Source organism: Falco naumanni, chromosome 6 (assembly GCF_017639655.2).
Source record: "Falco naumanni isolate bFalNau1 chromosome 6, bFalNau1.pat, whole genome shotgun sequence".
NCBI lineage: Eukaryota > Metazoa > Chordata > Aves > Falconiformes > Falconidae > Falco > Falco naumanni.
The window spans coordinates 89136269-89160897 of NC_054059.1; the positions used below are offsets into that span (position 1 = coordinate 89136269).

General features: G+C 51.1%; 1 protein-coding gene across 1 annotated transcript in view; it reads left to right on the plus strand.

The window, feature by feature from the left end:
* The first annotated feature begins 4108 nt into the window (after positions 1-4108).
* The window catches only part of SPRED2 (sprouty related EVH1 domain containing 2), a 65641-nt gene continuing 45120 nt past the window's right edge, over positions 4109-24629 (plus strand). The window contains exon 1 of the mRNA XM_040598213.1: positions 4109-4266. Within this exon, the coding sequence (XP_040454147.1) occupies positions 4220-4266 (47 nt within the window). The 5' untranslated portion in view covers positions 4109-4219. The remainder of the gene's footprint in view (positions 4267-24629) is intronic.

Below are 24629 nucleotides of genomic sequence, written 5' to 3' on the forward strand. Positions count from 1 at the left end.
AGCCAGGCTCCCTTTCTGCTTTCCTGCTCGCGTCTTCCCACCGTTCCAAAGGACATCCTGGGAAGCCTGCGGGAGCCCTCCACCTCCTCTTCCCCTGGCAGGTGCCTGAAATCCTCCTGACAATTCTCCAAACCGCACGCTGAAATCCCACTCCCACTGAAAAAAAATCCTTTCCATTTCCAAACTCCATGACCCCCCAAAATTTTGAGCTCCGAAAGCTCTCAAGCTGGCTGCAAAAGATGGAGATAATTTCCACAGCTCTTCAACTCTGAGTGGTTATAAATGGGGGGAAAACACGGATGTAATCATTGCTTGTAAAATATGATTGCTGCTCAAAAAATTATCGGGGAAGGGGGGGTAACCGTCTGCAGGACAGCGTGATTCAGGGCTGCTGACTTCCACTCCTCACTCGTTCAAAGTCACCGAGTGAATCAGTGAATCATTGAAACCAGCCCAGTCAACATGGTACCGACGTTCATGTCCAGGTTCCCAAACCAACAGCGTGGAAGATTTCAGCTCGAGGACACGGCTTTTCAGAGCAAGAGTAGGTGAAGGTAGGAGGCTATGTTGCGAGCCCGCAGTAAGCGCTGTCCTAAACCTGCCGCTTCAAATCCCAGCATTTCTCACCCCAAATGGGCACTGGCCAAAGGTGCCACAGCACGCAGGGGTGTCCATCTTCAGTCCAAGCAGGAACACGGTCCATAAACCACACTCTCTGCCACGGCTCAAGTATTATTCTGCAAAAGAAATGCTCCTTTTGATTATAAAATGCAGAATAGTCATAGCACGCAAACCCTTAGTACACAGAAGCTGCCGGCTTGAAGCTCTGCCACCAATGGCTAATTAATTCTAGGTGCCATAACGATCGCATGGCAGGGAAGCACCATTCTGTGTGCAAGCAGAAGCCCTGAATACAAACAGTACAATGCACCGGCAGAAATTGCACCTCGGAGAGCCTTTTCATTCAGAAAAGTCAGTCATTGTGAAAGCGCTACTCGCAAGAACCGGCACGGTAACCTGAATATTAGAAAAATAAAATTCAATAATTTATCGGTATGAAAATAATAGTAAGAGGGCTGTGCAGGGAGAGAAATCATTCAGAGAAGAAATAGCTTAGCAGCGTCCAAATTAGCAGGACGGTGAAAGCAGAGAGGGAATACGAGATCTCGCAAATCCACAGGAAATGACTCAAGAAAGTAGACAGAGTAATACTTTGGCTTCCAAGCCTCGGGCACCCTCGCTTCTTGCCGTCGGGGCAAATATACGCGTGTACAACCCAAGTGCCTAAAAATACACCCAGATCATACAGTCAGGCTCTGGAGCATTAATCAGACAGTGATTAATACCCAGTCCTCCACAGCGGTACATGCATTATAATGGCCTTTTAATTGCCTGATGGTGCCCTGGGTTTTTCACGTGGCCGTAACTCTCCCCTTATTCTGGTTCTGTAGTAGCCAACTGCTAAATGCCACGCTCCCCGCTCCACCCGCACTGGCGCTCCCGCCAACCGTGGAAATCGTTGGCGTGGAAGGTTTTAAGGATGTTAAGTCTGTGCAATCTCAGGATCATTTTGGGGGTGGAAAAAAAGTGGACATAGGATGGGTGGAGGTGTGTCAAACCATTACATCTGGTCTTTTATGGCGCAGCAGCTGAAGATGTTCCTGCCATTTCCTTGCCCCCAGCCGCTTACTCCTGCCTCGCCACTTCCTTTGGCTGCCAGCTCAGCTTTGCCAAGATGTTTCTCATGCCATTCTGTGAGCTGGATCCTCGAATAACTTTCCAAAATAAAGAGGTATTGGGCGGGGTGTGTGTGTGCGGGGGTGTATAATAATTAGCCAGGACCATTTAGCAGACCCAGCAGCATGACGCCCCGTGGGGGGGACGCATTAGCGCAGCCGAGGGGGTGTCACACCGTGCTGTGTGGAGCAACGAGCAGGTGGGATGGGGATGGGGGGAGGTGGCAGTGCCACCCAGGGAGCCCACCATGGGCTGCCACGGGGAGGGACACAGGCCTGTGCCCTCCTGCCTTGTCCCCTCTTACGGCCAAAGCTCTAGCGATGGCAAGGCATGTTATATGGATGGGCATTATAATGCACATACTGCCGCGGGGGGCTGGGCATTAATATATTCTATTGTAATGGCACCAAAGCTCTGGATCCTGGTACCATCTCCGAAGGATGCGCTGCTTCTCCTGGGGGTCACCTCCCCCCTGGAGAACTGGGAGCCCCCACAGCATTTCCCTCGGTCGCCTTGCTAGCACTCCGCAGGCTTCCTCCCATGTTCCTACTTCTGCTCCCAAAAAGAAACTTTAGAGCACTTAGAACCCGACCCCCCCAAAGCCAAACGCCCCTTTGGGATTCAGCCCCGTCGCCTCCAGCCATCGGTGGGTAAGGGGCTTCAGGTGGCACCGTGGCCACAGAGGGGCCAAGCGGCCACCGTGGTGAGGGTGGAGGTGGCCCAGCAGTCTTGGGGGCCAGGTGCCACACCTGGGTGGCACCCGGCTCCGCCACAGGGGCCTGGCAGAGAAACCGAACCCCAGGCTCAGCCCTGGGCACTGTTCAAAAGGAGGCCGGCGGCCCCGCCGCGCACGGAGCCAGTCCCCGGGCAGGAGGTGTCCTGGCACAGCCGCGGCCACAACCGGGGCGGCACTGACGGGCACGGCACGGCTCGGTGCTCCCAGAGCGGCCGGCGTGGTGCTGTGGCCTGGCCCGGCCCGGCCCGGCCCTGCGCAGCGGGCGGCCGAACCAAGCTGGGCTGAGCCGGGGTGGGCAGGGCCGGGTCAGGCTGAGCCCGACTGAGCCGAGCTGGGCCAGACCCAGCTGAGCTGGGCCAAAGCAAGGTGGGCCAAGCTGAGCTGGGACAGGCTGAAGTGAGGTGGGCTGAGCTGGACCAAGCCAGGCCAAGCTGAAGCAAGGCAGGCCGAGCCAAGCTGGACCAGGTTGAAGCAAAGCAGACTGAGCCAGACCGAGCTGAGCCAGGCCTGGCTGAAGCAAGGTGGGCCGAGCCAAGCCGGACCAAGCTGAAGCAAGACAGGCTGGGCCGAGCCGAAGCAAAGTGGGCTGAGCTGAGCCGAGCCAGGCTAGGCTGAGCCACAGCAGGGTGGGTCGAGCTGAGCCAGGCCAGGCTGAGCCAAAGTGAGGCAGACCAGAGTAAGCCAAGCTGAGCCAGGCCGGGCTGAGCCAAAGCAAGCTGAGCTGAAGCAAGGTAGGCTGAGCCAAGCCAGGCCAGGCCGGGCCAAGCCAGACCAAGCTGAAGCAGGCCAGGCTGAGCCAGGCTGAGCTGAAGCAAGTTGGGCTGAACTGGGCCGGGCCGACCCGAATCGAGGTGAGTCAAGCCAAACCGGACCACGCCAAAGTGAGGTGGGCAAAGCTGAGCCGAGCAAGGCCAGGCCGGGCCGAGCTGAAGCCAGTGAGCTGAGCTGAAGCAGGGTAGACTGGAGCCGAAGTGAGGCGGGCCGAGATGAAGCAAGGCGGGCCGGGCCGGGCCGGGCCAGGCCGAGCCGAGCCGAGCCGAGCCGAGCCGAGCCGAGCGGCGGCGGGCGGGGCGCGGAGGGCTGCGGCGCGGGGGGCGGTGCCGGCGGGCGGGGGCGAGCGCGGCGGCGGCCGCACCCCGGGCGCTGCGCCGCGGGGGCTCGGTGGGCCGGGCCGGGGCGGGACGCGCCGCCGCGGGGGAGGCGCCAGCGGCGGGCGCGTCTCCTCCTTCCTCGCTGCCGCCGCCGCTCCCTCCCTCCCACCCTCCCTCCCGCCCGGCTCCGGCGCTGCCCTGCCCGCTCCCGGCGGCCGCGGCCGCTCGGCAGCGCCGCCGCTTCCTGCCGGGGCTCCCCCCCGCCTCCCTGCCCCGCTCCGCCGCCACCCGCGGCGCCTCGCCATGGCGTGAGCGCGGCCATGGGGCTGGCCCGGCGCCGCCGCCTGCCCCCGGGCGCTGCGCCGCTCCCCCGGGCCCGGACCCCGCGCCGCCGCCGCCGCCGCCGCGCCCCGCCGCGCCCCCGCGGCGCGCTGCCCGCCGCCTCCCCTCCTCCTCCTCCGCCCCCGGCCGCCGCTGCCCGCCGCCCAGCGCGGCCGTAGCCCCCCCCCCCTCCCGTCCCACCCCCTGCCCCCCCCCCCCGCCGCCGCCCGCGCTCCCGCGCCGTCGGGCCCGGCGCGGCCGCCAGCCGCGGCCTCCCCCGCCATGTGAAGCCCGGGAAGATGCGGAGGCGCAGCCCGGCCGCCCGCGGCGAGGGATGAGCCTAGACGGGGAGAAGATGACCGAGGAAGCCTTCCCTGATGAGTGAGCGGGGCCGGGGGCGGCGGGCGGGCGGGCGGCCGGGGAGGGGGACGGGCGCGCGTCCCCCGCTTTGTTGCTCCGGTGGGAGCCGGTGCGGACCCCTCGGCCCCCCCCCCGGCTCGCGGGCGGGCGGAGGGACGCGGACACGCGCGTACGTGTGCGCGCTGCCCGCCCGCGCATCCGCCATTTCGCGCTCCCCCCCGGGCCGCGCTCATTTGCATACCGCCTTTTCATTCATAAAAACCCCCGGGAGGCGCGGGGACCTGCGGGGGGGGCACCCCCGCACCAGCCCCCCCCCGCCGCCTCCCCGCGCCCCGGCTGGGGGAGTCGGGGCGGTTGGAGGGGGAGTGGGGTGCCGTGGGGGAGGCGATGCGGTGGTGCGCCTTAATTCCCCCGCCCCGCACTCCCGGGGCTGGGTGAGGGGCGGGGGGGGGGGGGGGGGGTCGGGAAGCGGAGGGGGGGGGGGGATGTCGCGGATCCCCGCCCCGGTTTTGTGAATAGGAGGGCGGCCCGCGCCGTCACATGACGCCGCATTCATAAACCCGGTCACCGGCGGCCTCCCCATTCACCGCCCCCCCCCCCCCCGTTCCGCCTGTGTCCCCGGGGGGCAGCCGCCCCCCCCCCCCCCCGGGCACCCCAGCGCTCCCACACCCTCCCCACACATGTCCCCCCAAGCCGTACCGAGCCTTGCAAAAGGCCTGATACTTTTTTATTATTCTTTTTTTCCTCTTCTAAATTTTGTTCCCCAAAATAAAACTTCAATCTGTCACAGCAAAATTACAGAACCTTTTGCAAGCTGTGCTGGCCCAGCTGCTGCTCCCGGCTACCTCCTCCTGCCTTCTGACAGTGTGTCGTGTCCCCCCCCCCCCAAAAAAAAAACAAAAACCAAACATATAGCTGACTCGCGTGCAGGACTGGTTTTGTGCCAAGCGCCATAGGATGCACCGCGCGGTAAAATGACTGCTCTCAGGGCTTATAAAGCGGCGTCGGAATTGTGCAATTTTTCGGCTCGGTTTGAGAGGCCAAAAAAATAATTGGCGGAATGCGCGGTGCGTACACCGTCGTAACATCGGACTTATTTTAAGGCGATTTGCTGGGGAGATGTGAGCGGTGAAGGAAATGGCTCCTGCCTGCGACGCGTGCGTTGGGAGGGATTGGTAAATTGGCACCTCTTAATGAAGAGACTATAAATATGTGTTTATATGTAGCTTCTGAAATTGTGGTTATTTTGAAGTTGGTATGGTTCTTCCAAAAACATAAAAGAAGTTGAGTTTCTCTCTCATGGATTGCCATGACCTAGCAGGCTGGAAAAAAGTGGCCAACTCGTTTCCAATAAAAACCCGCCAGTTCTGGGTTGGCTTTCGTTGGTTTAGTTTCTCAAATTGGACAAGAGGAGGTGAGGTGGGTCCCTGTCCGGGCTCCGAGAGCGCCGTGGTGAGCCCAGCCTGGTTGGGTGGGTGAAAGCTGATGCTCACCAGCCGTCGTCTTGCAGGAGATGTTGCTCCCTATGCATTTTCCTGCAGGGCTCGGTGCGGAGGTGAGTGTCGATGTAAATCAGCGAGTGCTTGGCTCCGATCGTTGGGGTTTTTTCCCCTTAATTGTAGCTGCAGTTTGGTTTGGAGTAAATTCTTCTTCCACGTGCCATCACGCTGCCATGCCGAGGGATGCTTTGGCTAAATGGGTTTTGTGCGCCTCCTGCCTGAGCCGGGGAGGGCGGCTCTCAGGTTGTGCCGCCTCTCCTGAGGTCACCAGTTAACCCAGCAACGTTGTGCTTTGGTCACTGGGAGCTGGGGAGCGGTGGTGGCCGCGGGGAGCTGGTACCCAACCCGCTTCCCAGGTTGGTGTTAGCTCTTGGCATCTGGGTGTGTTGGCTGTCAGGGTAGGATGATGTCCTGCGGTCCTTGCCCCAGTGCGCATCCCTGCAGCCGTCTGGGCAGGCAGTTGCAGGCTGGGCTTGTCGCAGTTGAGTCCGGGCCTTCGCTGCGCAGGGCCCGGGGAGGTGTTTTAGGTAAGCGATGGTTTCCTCTGTAAGCTCTCAGCTTCCAACCTTGCATTGATTGATAGCGTCGCTGAAGCCGGTGACTCATGGGTTGTTTTTCATTTCAGTGGTGGGTGAAGTGATTTGATTTTTTTTCTTTTTTTTCTCCTTCTTCAATATATATGGTGTTAAAAGAAATAAGGACAGGCTCGCCTGATAAGTTTTCTCAAGCTGTCAGAACAATGGTAGTATAGCATGCTATTTGCCCTAGATATCTGGCTTTAATTTGCATAGCTATTCTCGTTTCACTGAGTGCACTGTGAGCAAATGTTAACAGCCAGATTACAAAAAAAACGGACCACTGTCAAGATGCACGTTAAAATAACCCTCCTCAAGGAAATTATGAGGATCTTCCCCCTCCCTGTTTTGGGTGTTTGGGGCTTTTGTTAAAATTTTTTTAAAATGAATTCCTTGAGAACAGCTCAATAAGATTTTTGAGTTGTAAAACAATTTATAAAACCAAGGAGGGGAGGAAAATAGGGCTTAGGATGCTGGAAACTCATTGGTCCCTTCCTGACTGCACCATTTCAGATCGATACTTAGAGGTCAATTTGTCATTGCAAACCGAGCGCCTCTTTCTGCATCTCAGCCTTTATTTCCCCCATCCCCATCCCTGCTGTGCTGCGCCTTCGCACGTTGCAGGGCAGGGGCAAAGCGGGGACGCCCAGTAAGAAATGGGAGGCACGAAGCTACAGCGCAGAGCATGAGCGATGGGAGAGCGTCTGGCAGCGCCCGGAGAGGGGCAGCGCCTGGGTGGGCTGCCGCCGTCATCTCACTTGGAAGTAGGAGGATGGAGCCGAACGCTGAGAGAAAATTGGGTTATGCCCGGAGGCTGCCGCCTGCTCGTTCCGCCGCACGGTTCCAAGAAAGTCACAGGAAGTAATTAAATGGAAAAGGTCAGAGAACGAGGAAGTGTTGGTCCGAAGCCTTTCGCTGCTGGGGATGAAGCGCGATGCCCTGCCCGAGCCAGACAGCGGCTGCATCCCCCAAGTGTCCCCCAAGCGTCCCCGCCGCTCACGCTGCGCTGATTCCAGCAAGCCCGCAGCGCGCCTGCCTGGTGTCTGCCAGTGGGACCGGTCCCTGGAGGTTTATAATGAGCTGGGTTAAGTGGGATATGTCTGGGGCTGTGTAGGGGGTTGCTGTGGTGTTGTATGGGACAGCAAAATGTGGCGTGGGATCGAGCAGATGCTTTTTTTTTTTCCCAGTCCAGGGAAAGAAAATTAAACTTGATTCACTCCCGTTCATCCTTTCACCAGTCCCAAAAATCTCATGTCCCCCTGTCACTGAGCAGCGACCAGCGATGCTTGCTCTGGATACCAACTCTGTCAATATTACAGTTTGCCCTTTATGCTGAAAAAAAACCCAATTATTTTTTCTTCATTTTCACCATGCTTTTGCCCAATACCAATGATTTTTCTGTAAGTGTCATAAGCGGTTCATTCCACTAGATTTTTTTTTTTTTTTTTCTGCTGCGAGCTTAAGCTGGGGAGGAAGGCATGGGACACGCCATGTGTCATGACATTATTGCTCCCAACTAGGACAGGAAATGAAGGATTGCCAAAATATAACTCTATTTCTTGGCCTGAAAACATGCCTGTTTAAAATACAACATGTAACTAGCCGCTTTGTTTGGTTACTGGGAGAAGTTGCTGTTTATAAGGGAATAATAGCTCTGTTGGATGAAGGAGGGGTGATGGGGAAAGGGATTGACTGACCCTTTCTGCTTCTGTCTTGGAAAGGAGCAGTAGGTGGAAGGTGTACAGACAGGGCATTTGGGTGGGCGACTGGAAGGGAGACCTGTGGGAAGAGGGTTGCCACAAGTGGGAGAGAGCCAGACTTGCATTTCCTGGCACGTTAGTCTACGCTGTGGCCGCTGGCAGCCCTCGGATAACCCTGATCCTGCAGTGAAGAGGAGAAACCTGAACAAACCCCACTTCATGCCAGAAAGCAAGGGGTTTTTTTTGGTGAGGTTCCCCTCAGCAAGAAGCATGGTGGGACGGCGGCGGTGGGCTGGTGCCCGCGCATGGGGCAGATGCCACACCAGCAACAGGATCATCTTCGACCTGTTTTTTACAGCCTGTTTTTTTTTCATCTTGCTGGGGTGCACCCTGGAGCGTGGGTTAAAAGGTAGGCTTTATCTGCCTGTTTAATTAAATCCCGAGGCTGCAAACAAAAGTACACTTTGCGGCACAGGGCTGGCTCTTAATGTGGACTCAGTTTTCTGGATTTCAACCACAGAATTGTTTCCTCTTGGCCACCAAACTGCAGGGAGATGATGGCAATTGTCCTTGCTCTTCTGGACCTGGGCTGGAAAGTAGGAGCTGAGGAATGAGACACAACTTAACTATTGGTTTCAATCCCTCTTTTTGCTTTCTTACACTTTCTGGCATGCTCAAGTAATCAATACATTCAATTTCCTTCCTTCCAGCAGAATAAGAATAAATGATCCTCCAGAGATACTAAACCTGGGAGAGACATGCTTGGGAAGCTTGAGTGCTGAGAGGGTGCGGGCAATCAGCCACATCCCGACCCAGGCGATGTCGCGTGTCGATCCAGCCCATTGAATGGCAACGCCCTGGTTCTGCAGAAGTTGAGATCTTGTGGCTCGCTGGCAAAGGTGCACCTCTTGCTTTCTCCGCTGTTAAGAGCAGCTTCGGCTGTAGGAGCTGCTCCCTACAACAAATTCATTCAAAAATAGGTTTTGTTTTGCTTTTTTCTTCCCACCCACCTCCCTTTTTTTTTAATGGTAGAAGGTAATCATTCTTGCCAGAGATCTGCAGGAGTAGAGAGGTCACAGGGATCAGTGAAACGAAAAGAACAGCCCTGGAGACGGTGTTTTTGATATATGCCCTCTTGGCTAAGTGGAGCATTTGATTTTTGGAAGACTTACGCTTCTGAAGCAGTGCAGAAATTTAAACAGAAATAATAATAAAAAAAAAGGTCGGTTGACTAAAAAAGGCACAAATAGACTGTGGAGTTGACTGACAGCAGATGCGAGCTGCAGCGGTCCCTGTTTCTGTGAACTACCAAAAGCAAGTGAGAAGCTGTTGTCACGTAGATCCTGGCGCTGGTAAGGGAGGTCTTCTCCAAGCCTGCCAGCGAGCAGGGACTGCAGCATCGCCCAGTGCCTTGCTCACACTGACCCTCCCCACCTTGCCCGTGGGTGAACGCAGCTGATGGGTTTTAATGCTCTTTTTTTTTGGTGGTGTTTTGTTGGTTTTTTTTGTTGGGTGTGAGGGTTTTTTGTTCTTACCTATTCGTTTTCTGCCAAGATTCTGTGAGTTTTCTTTTCCTTCCTTCCCTTTTCCTTACCCACATCCACCCCCTTTCCTTGTCAGATTTCCTTTAATCATTTATTTTTCTGGTGCTTGCTCAGTACTGAAAACCTGGCCTTCTGAAGTGGCAGAGAAATGCAGCGGGGCTGCACCGGCTGCTGCCTGGATGCCTTCCATTTGCGCCTAACCCTCACCTTTGGGTTTGCATCGGCATTTCGGAACAAAGGTTGGGTTTTCCCGCACAGTTTCTCATGTTTTGTTCCCTCGTGTGGCAAGGGTGACTGTCTGCTGGTCCCCTCTGCTTGGTAAGTCAAGGCTGCTGGATTGCAGAAACAGAACCAGGGCGAGGGGACAGCCCTGGTAATGCAGCAAGACTAGCAAAGCCGTGCCCAAATACTTCGCTTCTGCCCGCTGGCACAGTCATTTTGGAGTTTTTTATTATATCGGTGCGACTGTTGGTGTTGGTACCAGCAGACACCGTAGTGATGCTACTCACCTCTTTTCCTGCTCCAGCCTGATGTCAAACAAATGTTGGCTGGGCAGAGGAAGGTCATCTGCTTTAAGTCTGGGCAGATGTCTTTGCACTGTCTCATCGGTGTCCCTCAAGCAGAAGTCACTGCTGGTTCCTCCCTGCCCTGCCCCGTCCCCGCAGCATCCAGGGAAGCGGGCTTGCCCCGGTGCCTGCCAGCCGGCTCTGTGCCACAGGAGCCGCAGCTTTGCCTGCGGCTGAGCCTGGGAGCCGCTCTGCGCGGAGCCGGCGAGGGGCTCTTCCCTTCTGCTGCGTTTCTGCACTTTCCTGCCCACTTTCTCTGTTTCGCTTCTTGTTTTACGCTCTTTCATTTCCTTTCCCCTGCACTCTTCAGTGTGGGGGTTTTTTGCCTCTTGCTTATTTTCTTTCTATTCCTTCACATGTCGCTCTCGTCTGTAAGCAGGACTGCGAGCCGAGCCCCACGGGCAGTGTTTTCTCCCTGGTGGCAGGGGAAGGTGGTCTCCCGTCATATGCACCTGAGGTGGCAGCTGGAGCTTCGTGCGGTAGAAGTAGATGCTTCACCTTAAAAGTAAGCTGCTTTTTGTCAGAAGCAGCACTATAAAGCGTGCTTCTGGGGCTGTTGAAGACCTTTCTGCCAACAGCCGGCAGGTCCTACCTGTTGCAGTAGGTCTAAGGAAGTTTTAACCTATATTATTATTATTTTTGGTCTCTGGTCTGCTTGTTCTTAGGCTCTTAGAATAACCACCTTCTTTGACTTCCTTTGCTTACAGCTCACACTTCAAGGACTATGTTTTGGGGTTTTAACATTATTTTTTCCCCCCCTCCCCTTTGTTCTCAACTCCTACATGTGCTGTAATCGAAGGAGAGATTTTGAGTCTTATCAGCTGAGCACGATAGCTGATGGCTGTTCCAGCTAGGAAGGAAACTTCTTTCTGGCAGGCATGGGGAGGAAAGGTTACAGGGCTTTCTAACAAAAACCCCTTGATTTCCCCATCCATTGTGGTTTCAAAAGTGAGATTGTGGAGTTGCCCATCTCCACAAAGCGCTTGGACTTTGACAGTGATTCCTAGCAAGTAGAAAAGCATTTTTGGTCTAAAGGCTACCGTGTGGAGCTCGTTCCTGGCTAGCTAGTGCTTTTTGTCCAAGATGCTACAGAAACAAGGCGAAATGCACATCAAAGAGAGCATTGTCAGTGAGCTACCTAAACAATTAAATGGATTTTTTTGTTTGCACGTGTATTAAATGGTCTTCAATAGTAACGTTAGGACTCGTTACCTGTGTACGTCTCTTCCTCTTGGAACAAAAGTGTGTGTCTCTTGCTGGCAATGACCACTTCCCCCCTTTTTTGTAAGAGGAAAGTTGAGTTGGTCGCCGTTACACTTCTGCTGTTGCTTGTTGCGAGACTCGCATCGATGGCGCTGGGAGATGTGTTGTAAAACCTGATAGTGTCTTTTGATCTAGTGTATGGGAAACATGTCTCTCAGCTTGTAAGGACCTGTGCTGCCGTGCAAGGACAGGAGCGTGTTCTGCACATGCACTCGAGTCCTGAGGAGGTCTGGAAACGCTTAGATCTGATTTTTCTTTTTTTTTTTTTTAAATTGCATTATAGAGACGTCCTGTTGGGATAGTCCCATTGCTTCATTTTTTTGCGAGTTAAAAGTGGGTCTGAAAACTGAGCAGCTTCCCTCCCTGTACTGCATGTTAAAATGTTTAATGTTGCTTGCCTGTTGGGTGAATAGTTAGGAGCAAGTTAGTTTCCTTTGCAAGAGCTGGAATACACTGAAGGTGTTTGCACAGCAGGGTTTCAAAACCTGTGGGAAATCACGGAGCTTCTTCCCTATACACCGGAGCCTGTTGCAGCACCACGGTCTTGCCTACCGGCTCCTTCCTGGTCCTCCCCTTGCCTGCGGAAAGACAACATTTCTTAAATGATGTGGTTTTATAGGAATCAAGTCCATGCTTAGGATTAGTTGATGCCACTAGCAGCAATTAGCATCTGAGCTAAAGCAGTTCTGTGTGATTATTTTTTTTTTTTCTTTTTGAGTTGCTAGACCACTTAATGCTTTTTATTTATTTATTAATTCACATACTGGTGGTGGAAAGCATTTTTCAGGAGGGGGGAACGTGAGGTGAAAGAAGGCTCTCCTCCCATAGCCTATCTATAGTATATATAGTGTATCTATATCTGGGCGGCAGGGTGTCTTCCCTTTTTAAATACAGGCCATGCTAATTTTTCAGCAGCTGAAATGACTCCTTACCTGTACCACCTTAAGCAGGGGATGTACCACCCTGAGCAGGTCCCCGCGGTGAGGGGGATGCTGCCCAAAAAGATACCCGTGGTGCTCGCCCCTCTCCCCAAGTCACACACTTGGGCTTGCTGAAAGCTGAGAGCTCAGCTCACCTCCGCTCGCTGCATTTCTTCCGCTGACATGTCCAAACACTCCCGCCTGGGTTTCTGAGCGCTTTGGAAGGCGAGCTGGCTGTTTGCGTGGTTTTACGAGTGGAAAGGTATGCCCCCAAGCTGATAGAAGGTTACTGATGCTTCAAGTTGCAGCATATAGGGAAGCGTGTGCTTTGCCTGGAGTTGGGACAAAATGAGGCTGGGGGGACGGGGGGAATACCTGGGTTTGTGCCCTGGTAGCGAGCAGCAGCCTGGGCGGCTCATCATGCGGATCCTTCCTCCCCTGCAGCCCATCACCCTGCCTCTGGACTGTGGTGCCAGGAGGTGCGTGGTTGTTGGTGGGATCTTCGTGAGATCTCAGAGGGCTGAGAAAAGAAAAAGTGTCCAGGTGTTAATACTGGAGAGTTACTGTTGGTTTGTTTTCCAGAAATCAAAGGGATGGTGTAAAGAGCTGCTGGAAGGCATCAGCGGAGCTGGCGAGTAGACTGGGCCGGTGCTGCAGCGCTTCTGGCTCTGGGGCTGTGTGCTATTTACAGTCTGGTTCTTAAAAATGGTGCAGAGATCTGAAAGCGTCACCCGGGCTAATTCAAAGCACGCTCGGAGATTTTTCAGCCGTTGAACTTAGTTGTTCAGTAGCACGATTCCTGTAACGCTTGGACCTTTGCATCTCTCCATCGTTTGTCCATCCTGCATGGCTGGGGGTGTAAGGATGGCAGTCCAGCAGCGCGATGGGGAGGTGAGTGCCCCATTTTGCCTTAGGTGCTCGGTGTGGTGGGTCTTTGCGATGCTGGCAAGCTGAGAAATGCACCCTCAGCTGCCAGGTCGACGGTTGAAGAGCTGCATGGGAGAGCACGTTGCTGGAAGTGGGAGCTAGACCTGGCTCCTGCTAGCCTCTTCGCGGTTTTGGCAATGCAGCCACCTTATTTGATCACTTTTCCTAAAGCCCAAGGTGCCTGATTCCTTAGCACTGGTACTTTTTTTCAGTTTTGATGTTCTTTGGTGATTTTTTTAACTTTTATTAAAACCCCTACTGCCTTGCTGGGGATGGAGAGCCAGGGTACCGCCACCCCTGTTAGACGCAGCGTAAATCTCTGTATTTCAGAGCTTGTTACGCTCTGTGTATTTGAAGTGTGTGTATATAAATTACAGAAAAGTCACTGGTACTTCAGCAGAGCATGCTCTTTTTTTTTTTTTTTTCTTTCTTTAATTACAGCAAAAACTTTATCGCTGGAGATGTATAGTGCTGCCAACATAATTCATCCTTGACTGAAACTTGGCATGGGAGGTGTTAAGCTGGTTGCAGCCCGTCATTGCTTTATGTGTTGTTACTGGATGTATGCAGTTTGGTGGCTGTAAAGATAAAAGTTAGGAAGTGGTGTAGAGTTTTGTAAAATAATAATTCTGATACTTGCACTGCTTGAATGACCTTGTGCTTTTAGAAAGGCGTCTGATGTTCAGTTGAACTTGGGGAAAAACTTAGTGCAGAGCTTGTTTTTTGTATTTAAAAATTAAGAAAAAAAGGCTGCAGTACAATTAAACCACTCAAGCTGCTTAAGAGAAAAAATTGCTGGTTGTTTTGGTTTGGTTTTTTTTCCCCCATGCAAGTGTTTAGCGTTTTGGTATTGTAATTCTGCACGAGAGCCTGAATGTTGAGTGGCTGGAAAGTTAGTAAGCAACGCTGGAGATGAGCTGCTGCTTGTTGCCTGAAGGAAGTGCAATGCAGAGTGTTAGATAGCTTGGTTAAAAACAATAAATAAAAAAATTAAAGGCAGAGTGATCGAAGAGAGGAGAGAAAGAGGACTAAATGCATTTCAAAGATGCAGTTAGAAACCCAAACAGCAAGGATAACTTGCAGATTTTTCTAGGGAAAAACACATCAAGAAGAGCTGCGACTTCCCTGTGTCTTGTCCACCTTAGTGACCTGGAGCTCCGTCCCGCTGATCTGTGGAGCTTCTCGTGAGGCATCCACAGCCTCCGTTCTCCTGCAGCACTGGCTCTAAGTACCACGGACAGGCAGGCTGGCGTGGGCAGGAGCCGGGGTGTACGGAGAGCACGGTCTGACCAATGCAGTCAGCAAGTTCTAGAAACACCCTTGCATCCTCCAGGAAGAGCCTTTGAGCCCAAATAAACCATTTCCCCCATCTCTATGCATACGCTGGTTTGGAAGATCTCAGCAGGTCAGCAATGTGGCTTTTTACAGTGGTTCCTAACACAAATTATGTGATAAATACCAACTTTTTTTAGCTGTTCCTCAGGTCTCTCTGTGCTTTTATCAGTTACTAAAAAGCCCGTGACTCCCTCGCTCTTACCCAGAAGTCACAAACCTTCCCAGGTCAGTTCACCTGGCAAAGTGATCGGCTTTGGTTAAAGTCCTTTGGCGTGGCTTGGTGGGGATGGGCAGGGGCAGGAGGAGGGCGGGTGTTTGTGTCCATTTGATTTGATGTCCATGTGGGATCTTCCCCCACCTGAAAGTTGTGCTTTTATGTTTGTGTAGAAATGATTAACAGACAGCAGATACAGAGGAGGCAGAAACAGGCTTATTTTGATGCCTTGGGTTGAACTCCCAAAGAGTTTGTTGGTTTCAGGATTGCCGTCCTGCACGATGCTGGGCTGGACAGTGTGAAAGTGTTTATATTTTATATACAGTGATTTTATTTTATTTTTTTACCCAACTGCTCTGACGGTTTTGCACATTAAAAATCTTGCTTCTCTCCCAGTTCTATTATTTGGTCCCAGAAATGCTTATGTTTCCACACGAAGCCAAGATCTCGCTGGGGTCTCCCAGTTTCCGGGTGTGGAGCTAGCGGTTGGTGCCCTGTTGGCCTCGGCCATGCGAGCGGTTAAGGAGCCCTTCGAAATCACAGTCTGTGAATGAAAAAAAATTACAGCTTAACGAAGTCTGCCACCAACCACTCATTTGGTTTGGTTCTATATGCGTGCCTTTAAACGAGATCCCTGAAATAAATTTCCAGGGCATGCGGAAAAGCTCCCCCCTCCGCCCCCCCCCCCCCCCCCCCAACAACAACAACAGAAAAGACTGGTCCCTAAAGTTAGCAGCCACATGGATTATTTTAGAAATGGTGATAGTAAAGATCTATAAATGGAAACAGAAAAAGCCCTGTCTAAGGCATTTTTATCTAGGATGTGAGGGTTTGGCAATGGAGCGCTGAAATTGTGTGGTGCTCAGTGCCTCTGCATCCATGTACCTCTATATTTTCTTGTTCAGGAAAGTTCTAGGTGTATTTTAAACAGAGTTAATTCATTGATACAATTGGCTGTTCTGTCCAAAAGTCATTAAAATATTTTCGAGCAGCTTTGTGGCTGGTGGGGGTGTTCAAGTGGGTGATTTTTTTTATTATTTTTTTTTTACTCTTTCCTTTTACTATATCTCTAAGGAAGCGTGGGCTACCTTTATCGGAGTATTGGTGGAATAGCTTCCCCAACCTTTCATAAGGTCAAATAAAAAAACAAACACTTCTCCTTATGGGAAGGAAGGGATGGGGAAAGAAGGGTGTTTGTATACACTTTCCCATTCATGTTTTAAAAAGAAAATATATAAACTTCTGGAGTTGGTGCCACGTAACTGATGTGATTATAGGAGCTGAGAACTGGAAGCTTAATTTGCTTTCTCAGTGCTGACTTAAAGAAACAAAACCCGAAGGGGAATAGCGGTAAGCAGGAGAGCACTTACTGCTTTGGGTTTGCCTCTGTTGGACAAAATGCATTCCAAGTTCTGCAGCGATTTCAGCAATAAAATGACTCTACGTGCTTCTGCAAATCCGTTCTCTTTGGATTACAAATGTATCTAAGGTTTGTGTGTTGATTTTGGGGTGAATTGATAGAGAGGAAAATGTGTCCTTTGCTCTTAGTAGAAAGCACTTAAATTCTGAAATTTCAGCAAAATGCGTGCCTTTTGTGCGAACTTTGTGTCAAGAAAAACAAGTTAAGTATTACTAGGCTGTTTCCCCCTTGTGCTTCCTCTCTGCTGCAGGAATAGGAGGGATAATTTTTCACAAAACGTGTTACCAGGTTGCGGTTCCACAGGAGTCTGAACGCTGAAAACACTGGACTGCGAGCAGTGCTTCCCTAGATGTGTTTTAAGGAAGGACTTGCTCTGACTTCCGTGCTTGGGGTCCGAATAGTAGAGGTGGGGCTTGAAACGAGCATCCCCTGTTGGACCTTCTCCAGATTGCTGTCCGCCGGGGGTGGCGAGCCCTGGCTGCCCGCTCATGGTATAGACGTCTAAAGCAGCCAGGCGCCACGTTCGTACAACGCTGCAGCCACCCCTGCCCTGGAGCCAGGGTGGGAGACCCAGCTGCTTGGCGAGGGGCTTCTGTGTTGGGTGTCTCAGCCCAGTCACCTGTGGAACGGCTGGAGACTGTGTGATGTGTGCTGTGGGTGCCAGTTAATGCTGTAAAGGAGCCGTTGAACGCACTGCCAGGGATCTAGCTGAAAACTGCTGGTGGTTGTGCCCGTGCCTGGGAGCGTGCCCACACCTGGAAGAGGTTGGCTCCGAACCTGGTGTCAGAGAGATCCGTCTCATCCTCTCTCATTTTTTATAAAAGTGGCAGTCCAGATATTAGGATGTGTTAGAAAATACTTGGTAAATAGCTACTAACCTTGCTTTGGAGAACAGTTAGTATGGGATTGTTATTTTTTTGCAGCGTATATGGAAGTCAACATCCCTGTGTGTAATGGGGGTGGCGGGGGGAGAAGGGAAGGATGGGATGACAGAGAAAACCTGTTGACTTAATGGGTGATGGGTCAGCAGAAAAAGTACTGATTCATTCCTATTTGTGGTTTTATAAACTGCTGTGAGGTGACCATGGGCCAGCTGGATCGCCCCTTGCTCTGAGGGGCACGGGAGGGTGGCGAGTGTTATTTTTCTTAGATGGGCAGAAGGGAATCATCTCTGTGCCTGCAGACGGTGTCTTCCAGTGTCAGGTAGCGTGCATCTTCCTGGGCTGATAGTTCAGCGGCACATTTCTCATCAGCTACAGAGCACCTGACGCTTTTTCTTGCCCATTAAGCCTCCTACCACGTTTTACTTTCTGGCTTGTGGCAGAGTGCAGCTGCCCGGCAGCACGGCAGGGTGGCAGGGGACGTGTTCTTGGCTGCAACCCCAACTGCTGGCTCAAGCGTGCGTGCCCTAGGTTCATCCTCATCGCTTGATGGCACCCAGGTGTATGATGCCTGTGCATAGTGATGCCCGTGATGCAGCTTCAGGTGACTCCAGAGGTACGACGAGAGTAGTTGTACGTGTTTGCTCGGTGCAGTGTTCAGTTGCCGTGATATTTGCAGAACACCCTACTCTGCTTCCTTCCATGAAGCAGTGGGGAGCGCCAGGTCATGCCAAGCCCCTCTCTTTGCAAAATAGCCCAAGAGAGAGGGATGCTTTTGGGTTTGCACATTCTTTAATTGAAAAAGGCTCCCAACAGCTTAATACTCAACTGCTCTTTTGAGCTGCTGTTCCCTTAGGTGGAAGGAGTAAATGCTCAGCACCCTTTCCTCTGCTTCTGCGTGTGACTTTGGTCAGCAAGAAACTTCTGCTCCCTGAACTTCTGAGTGAAACCAGGTCCTCGGGACAGGAAAGGGAAACTCCTTGAGAGCACTTTCCAGCGTCGAAACGCACTGTATAAAAGCACGTTTGTACGTCTTGTTAGGCAAAGGAATTCCTGGCCGTACCCAGCCCTGAGTAAATAGCCCGGGAGAGGCGGCCGAGGCGTGACGGCCGGCTGCGGTTGGCGAGGGAAGGCACGCGGCGTGGGAGCCCGCGGTGCAAAGGGAACCGTGCTGCGTTTTACAGAAGTGGTAGTGTGTCGGCAGAGAACTGTCTGGTGCCTAAAGCTGTGCTCAGGGTCTCTTGCCACAAGGACAGAAAATGCAGAAAGGTTTTCTTCAATCCATAGGTAAATTTTCCTGTTACATCATGCTTTGCAAGCTGCTTGAAAATGGTAAGTCTTAATGATGGGAAGTAATCCATTGGCATGTTTTGCTGATGTGATGTTTAGCTTCAAATTGTGGACAGGAAAAAAAAACAAACAAAAACCTCCAGAAGTTTTAAAATCCACTTCTAGAGGATGCGTAACATAAGCTCCAGGAAGTTTCTACCTATAGGTTGCCCGCCCTTGCAGCTCCCTGGCTCGGTGAGTTGGCAGAAAACCAGGCAGGGTTTTCCTTGGATGGCTCCGATAGGAGCGTGCCTGGCTGAGCACCTTGTTCAGGTGTCTCTTGCTGCATAATTCATAAAAGGGGATTGAGAAACTCCCTTGCCAGCAGAGGTAAATTTTCAGAACCTAGAGAAAACTTCAGACTGGGGAGAGGGGGAGATGTGGCTGGCTGGAAGGTGCTGCCCTGCAGGAGGGTGGGTGCTGCCGTGCGAGGGTCTCTGTGCTTGGTGGAGTAAAAGAATTTGCAATGGTTGTGCCTGTTGACAGCTTGTGCACCTTCTTGCTATATTATATTTAACTTCTGAAAACTGTAGACCTTAAATACGGGGAAGGAAATACCTAAAAGGCTAAAATCCAGCCTCTGTGTATTCATTTTATTTTGGAACATCTCAAATACTGGAACTTTTTTTTGCAGGAATACGGCTTTGTCATTCATGATCTAATTAAAATGCTAAATATACTAGCTTTTGTGCTTAAGGAAAATATTTGCTTCTGGATGTGGTAACTTCCCTCTGCGGGATGGCCTTATTTTTGTCAAGAATGCCTTGTTGTAAAGGTCAGAAGACGGTGACAGTCTTCCCTCTGATCAAACGGGCGCAGGCGGACGTGGAAAAAGTCTCTCTTAGATTGCTCTTTGTGGGATTTTTGTACAAAAACACACAACGACCTGGCGCAGGGATATGTAAGCTTGCAAGAAACTTATTATTTGAGTTCATATATAATAAGTAATACCTAAGTCATAAATAAGCAATATATGATTATGTATTTAAGAAGATATTTCCCATGTGTTCAGTGACTGGGAGGTAGCTGGAAGACAGCCGGCAGTCCCTGCAAGGCCGTGCCTCCGGTTGCAGCGGGCTCCTTCGGCGGGTCGGTGCGGATGTGCACGGCAGCGTCCGAGCATCACGCAGGGCTTTCATGGCCTCGGCTTTCGTTACCCGTGGCGATGGCTCCAGTTTTGTGAATGCTTTTTGCCGTTCAGCACTCCTCAGTGTTACGGATCGCGTCTAAATGAGTCTGCCCGTGTCACGGAGCGGGATTGTGGCAGAGTGGATTTTTATTGTGATGACTTTAGCCCAGGCAGTGTGCTGAACGTGTTCTTCCTTTTGGCTAAAATTCAAGCTTCTCCCCACCCCAAGCTGCTCTCCCACCCTTGGACTTCCACTACAACGAAGCACGAGAGATATGCAGAGTGCACCGTAGCTAGGCGTGATGTTTCAATTAACTGTTAAATTCTTTAGACTGGGATACGACCTAATTAAGCTTGAAGAGCGTGCTTGCCCCAGGTGAATGGAAAGCCTGCCTGAACAAGCACCAGGGCACCGACCGAAAATTACTTTGTATCAAAGGAAAAGCTTAATTTTAGCCCTACAAATCTAAATGGGCTATAGCACCTTCAGCAGCCTGTGGATGTGGGTTTTTGTGTTGCGGGCTATTAGCAAGTTAAAGTTAATAAAATCTGCGATGTGGAGATGGTGTGGGCGCCGCCGGGCTCGTCAGAGCCGTCCGTGCCCATTTCACAGCAGCATTTCGGGAGAGCAGGCGAGGAGCCGCTGCGAGCTCACAGTGCTGCTTGCTTGGCAGAGGGTCACGAGGAAGTCCCGAGCACTATCCAGGAGTGGGATTTTTGGAATTGTCCTCGTACCATCCTCCATACTGGCAACAGCTGGTCATCATAGGCATGATGGGCGTCCAAGGTCCCTGGCACCAGAGCCCGGCCTTTCCCATTGCTACCTTGGTTGGCAGGAAGAGTCCATAGTCAAGTGCCATGGATATTTTTTTTCTCTATTATGATTTTTTTTAATTACTATTTTTTTATTTTATTTCTGTTGTCATCGGCATGCATCTCTGACCTGCTGAAGTACCCATGGACCTCAAACTCTGGTCGATTTAATGGAAAAGGCAAAACCACCCCATGCTGCAGGAAGCCAAGAAGCCACAAGATGCCCCAGATGAAATGTCCAAGGCCTTCGGCATCAGCTGGCGTACAGCTGTCCCGGCGCACTGCGTGCTCCGCAGCCACGGCGGCCAGCGCTTGGCAGGCTCCTTCGGACGAAGCACCCGTCATTTATTGTGCTTTTTTTGTTACTTTGTGGTATTTTCATATGCATTGAAGAAGAGGGCTTGAAGAGCCAAGCTGTGACTTCTGAAAGTCTCTCTGGGCAGATGATGGAGGGAAATAGCCTGTTGTATTTTGCTAATTGGCTCTCACTTGATGAACTTCTGTAATGGCAGGAATCAGTGTTTGGTATAGCAAAGTTTGGTATTTTTGTGGAAATACTGTCTTCTTTTTTGCTTTTTTTTTTTTTTTTTGGTAGCTCATTCCTTAATCTAGAGCAAAACAGGGATGAAGCTGGAATACCTGGGTGTCATTTCAGTGTTGAAATTACATTTTGGAGTGACATGTCAGGGTGCAAAGCATGGGGAGCTTTGGCGAGCACCATGTGCGGGTGCAGCATCTCACTGCTGCCTCAATCGCTTAATTAGCCGGAGAGCGTGAACTGTAACGGTGCTCTTGATAGCGATTTCCTAGAAGCCAGTGCTCAAGGGCTCTGTCTGTGTCGGTTATTATTATTCCAATTTCTCCTTGTAATTGATGCAAGTTGTTTAATTACCAATGCCGTCACTTAACACGAGGAGCTATGAGGTGGTGTTAAAAATTTCAGCGCACCAAAGCCTGGTACGCTAATACACGTGGGAGACAAGAACAAGAATTAGAAAATATTAACAGCTGGTCTGCTTGGATGTGCAGCAATTCGGCAGGATTTTAATGTGAGTAATCGCTTGGAAAGGGGATGTGGATTGGCATAAGGCAGGGACCCACGAGCTGGCCGGGCTGGCTCAGGTGAGCTTTTGAGCACAGACCTTTGCTTGTCCCTCGTCATCGGGGAGCGTGGCGATGCACTCTGTGCTGCTGTAGCAGAGTTTCTCTGGACAGGAATAATTTGTGTAAACTGAAATCTGTACATTTCAGAGTCAGATCTTGGCTTCCCTGGTTTTACTGCAATTTAATTGACCATGCTGGTAAGAGCTGGTCACTGCCCTAGCTGCTACGTTTAAAAACGGAAAAATGTGGCTTGGTATATTCTGTGTCAGTCCAATAGCAAATGCTTACTATTTGATACAATATATAGATTTTTAAATATTTATACAAACGTTCCATGAAGTAAGTGCACACATAGCTACGTTGCAGTTGTGGTAGAAGTCAAATCCGAGCTGGGTTGATGGTATTGCACTTGCTTTTTTTAAATGTAGATCTTTCCCTCACCCCCTACCCCATAGTTAACTAACGTATGGTAACCAACGTGGAAATTTAATTATATTTCCTAACTGATGAATGCCCTAGTCCACATGGATCACTTCCAGTGGACAAAAATAATTCAACTAATAATGGCACTAAAGAGCGAAGTGATGAGAACTTAGTAGAAGCATAAATATTTAAGCTCTTTTTTCAGGTGAAGTTAAACTGAATTCCTGCACCGATGGCTTTCTGTGCTCTGGGGATTCTGCAGACAGGTGTGAGCTGGATTCAGCTCTTAGGGGTGGCATTCAGTACATGTGTGTAGCGTGGGCTGCAGTGGGAAAGATCTGCATTTCTTGCAGGCTTTTGCAAGACAGAAGTGGAGGAGTTGCTTCAAAAGGTTCTTGGATGATGAGGACAGTTTGATGTGGTGTCCCTGTTGCCTACTCTTGCCACCTCCTTTAACAGCAGAAGACCCCTGGGCAGCGCTGTGCCTCAGCTTGACTCACTTGAGTAAGGCAATGCATGTATAAGATGTGACACGAGTCCGAGGGCTCCTTGCAATGCCACCACGAGCTGGCAGGAGACGTTTTCGGGATAGCAAGGAAGGTTGGTGCCTCTGGAAAAAGCGTTGGTCTCTGCTCAGCTTTGGTGGCTTGCAGTGGTCTGCAAATCCTGTGCCACCAGGTCGCTGCAGAGGGGGTGGTTGGCCCCAGCGCATCCCCACTGCCTGCTTGGAGGGACCGTAATTCATGGCGGGGGCAGTTTTATTTTTGTTTGAGCAAAACCCAACCAGAACAGCTTTTCTTGATAGCTCATTTGTGGCAAAACTCTTTGTTTCCAACAAGTACTCTGTTAATATCAAGTATTACAGTAAATCAACCGAAACACTTACTGGAGGGAGTGCCTTTGTCCTGTGGCTGTGGGGTGGAAACGCAACAGCAAAATAACTTGATTTATTGCTATCACCTACAGAACATTGTCCACGCAGTGACAGCCCTTTCAGTGACTTGTAATGACTTTAAATGATGTGAAAACGGAATAACAATGTTGGCTGGGGAGGCAGCTAAGCCGTAGTGTGCAGGATGGCCTCCCTGGGCTGACAGCTCTGGGGACCCCAGTGAGGAAACTCTCTGCAGCTGCTGTTGCGTAGAGAATAGTGTGACCTGCAGATGGATGCTTTTGCCGGTATCTTAAGCTTCAGAAAAACAAATACTCCCTCAAAATAACATGAAAAAAAAAATAAACTTCCACTTCTTCCTGTTTTTATAGTTCACTTATTTCCTCAGTGTCATGGTTTTGTCTCCAGTACTGTAGATTATTAATCTTCAGAGGATCAGGACCTTCATAGAAGTATTTCCTGTACATGTTTATCTGTCTCTTTAACAAATTAGTATCTACTTGCTCTCTTCTGAATTTTCCTGCAAATAGTAGCAAAGTCTCCCTCAGTAATAAGGCTTTTTGCTAGGAAAAAATATCAAGATGAACCACTGCCAGGGGTTAAAGTACCTTTTGTATGACTTAGTCAATGGCATCCTTTAGGACATCTGCAAGTAGCACCGAATTGCAGAGGTCACTATCTTTGTGTTGGTTTTGGCGAAGCATTGTTTCAGCTAAACTTCACTTATTTGGTCGTAAGTGCATCTGGAGGTCTCCTGTCCCAGTGTTAGCTAGACTCCTAAAAGAGGGATGCTGCTACGTCTGGAGCTGGTTTTGAGGCAGCTACGGATTTCCACCTAATTTATTAGGTGAGTGTTGGCCGTTAGTCAAGGGAGAGGTGCCCGTTCTCTACGTCCAGCTCTTGCCTTGGCTCGTTACAGCAGGATGGAGGCAAGCTTTTCAGTAATGGCTACAAACTTCTCTTACTTTTAGCTAAACTCAAGTTCAGTCTTTAAATACGTGGATTAAATCCAGGCATTTAAATACATTCCTCCTAAATTGTGCATGCATGCGTGTGGTGGATGGGGACTCAACTCCCAAATTCTCCATGGACTCATTACAGCCCCAGCGCATCTGGACAGGCTGAAGCAAGGATGTGGTTTCTCCCTTGTACCTCAAAAATGATGGCATGCATCGACCACGCATCTCCAAGGGAGAGCGCTGGGTTGGGATGAGGAGCTGGCTTTCCCACCTTGGCTTTCTGTTTCGGATGGAGCTGTCATAGTCTGACTCTGTCACCGAATCAGCTGAAGCTGTGTGTGTTACACCGCCCGTAACTCAACGCTGCTGCTGGATTGCATCAATATCCACAGTGTCTTCACAGCGCCGGCGTGGTGGCTTCTCCAGGACTGTCCCCATGCTGGAGGAAACACGGGTTGGGCACCTGCCTCATCACGGTGGTAGCGCTAATCAAAAGGCATCCCTGCCTGAAAAAGCAGCTTGTGGGTCCTTCAAGGCATAATCTTTTGAATTGCCCCTTGCCCCACCTTGCAAAATTAATATTGGAAATAGCACTTGGTCTGACTCAGAAAGGGTTGGGCGGGTGTTTTTATTGGTGGTGTCATTTTTGTTGGTGTTTTGGGTATTGTTTTGTTGGGGTGTTTTTGGTGGTGGTGTTGGTTGTTTGGTGTTGGTGTTTCTATTTGCAGACAACTTGACAACTTGTGATTTCCCATCACGGTGTGAATTGTTTAGCAAAGCGTGTATTCGGCTTGCTTTAGGGCAGCGCACGCGTATTCCTCTCCCTTAGCACGCTGAAACGCCATCACTGTTTTCTCTGAATATTAATTTCTAGCAGACAACAAGGCCTTG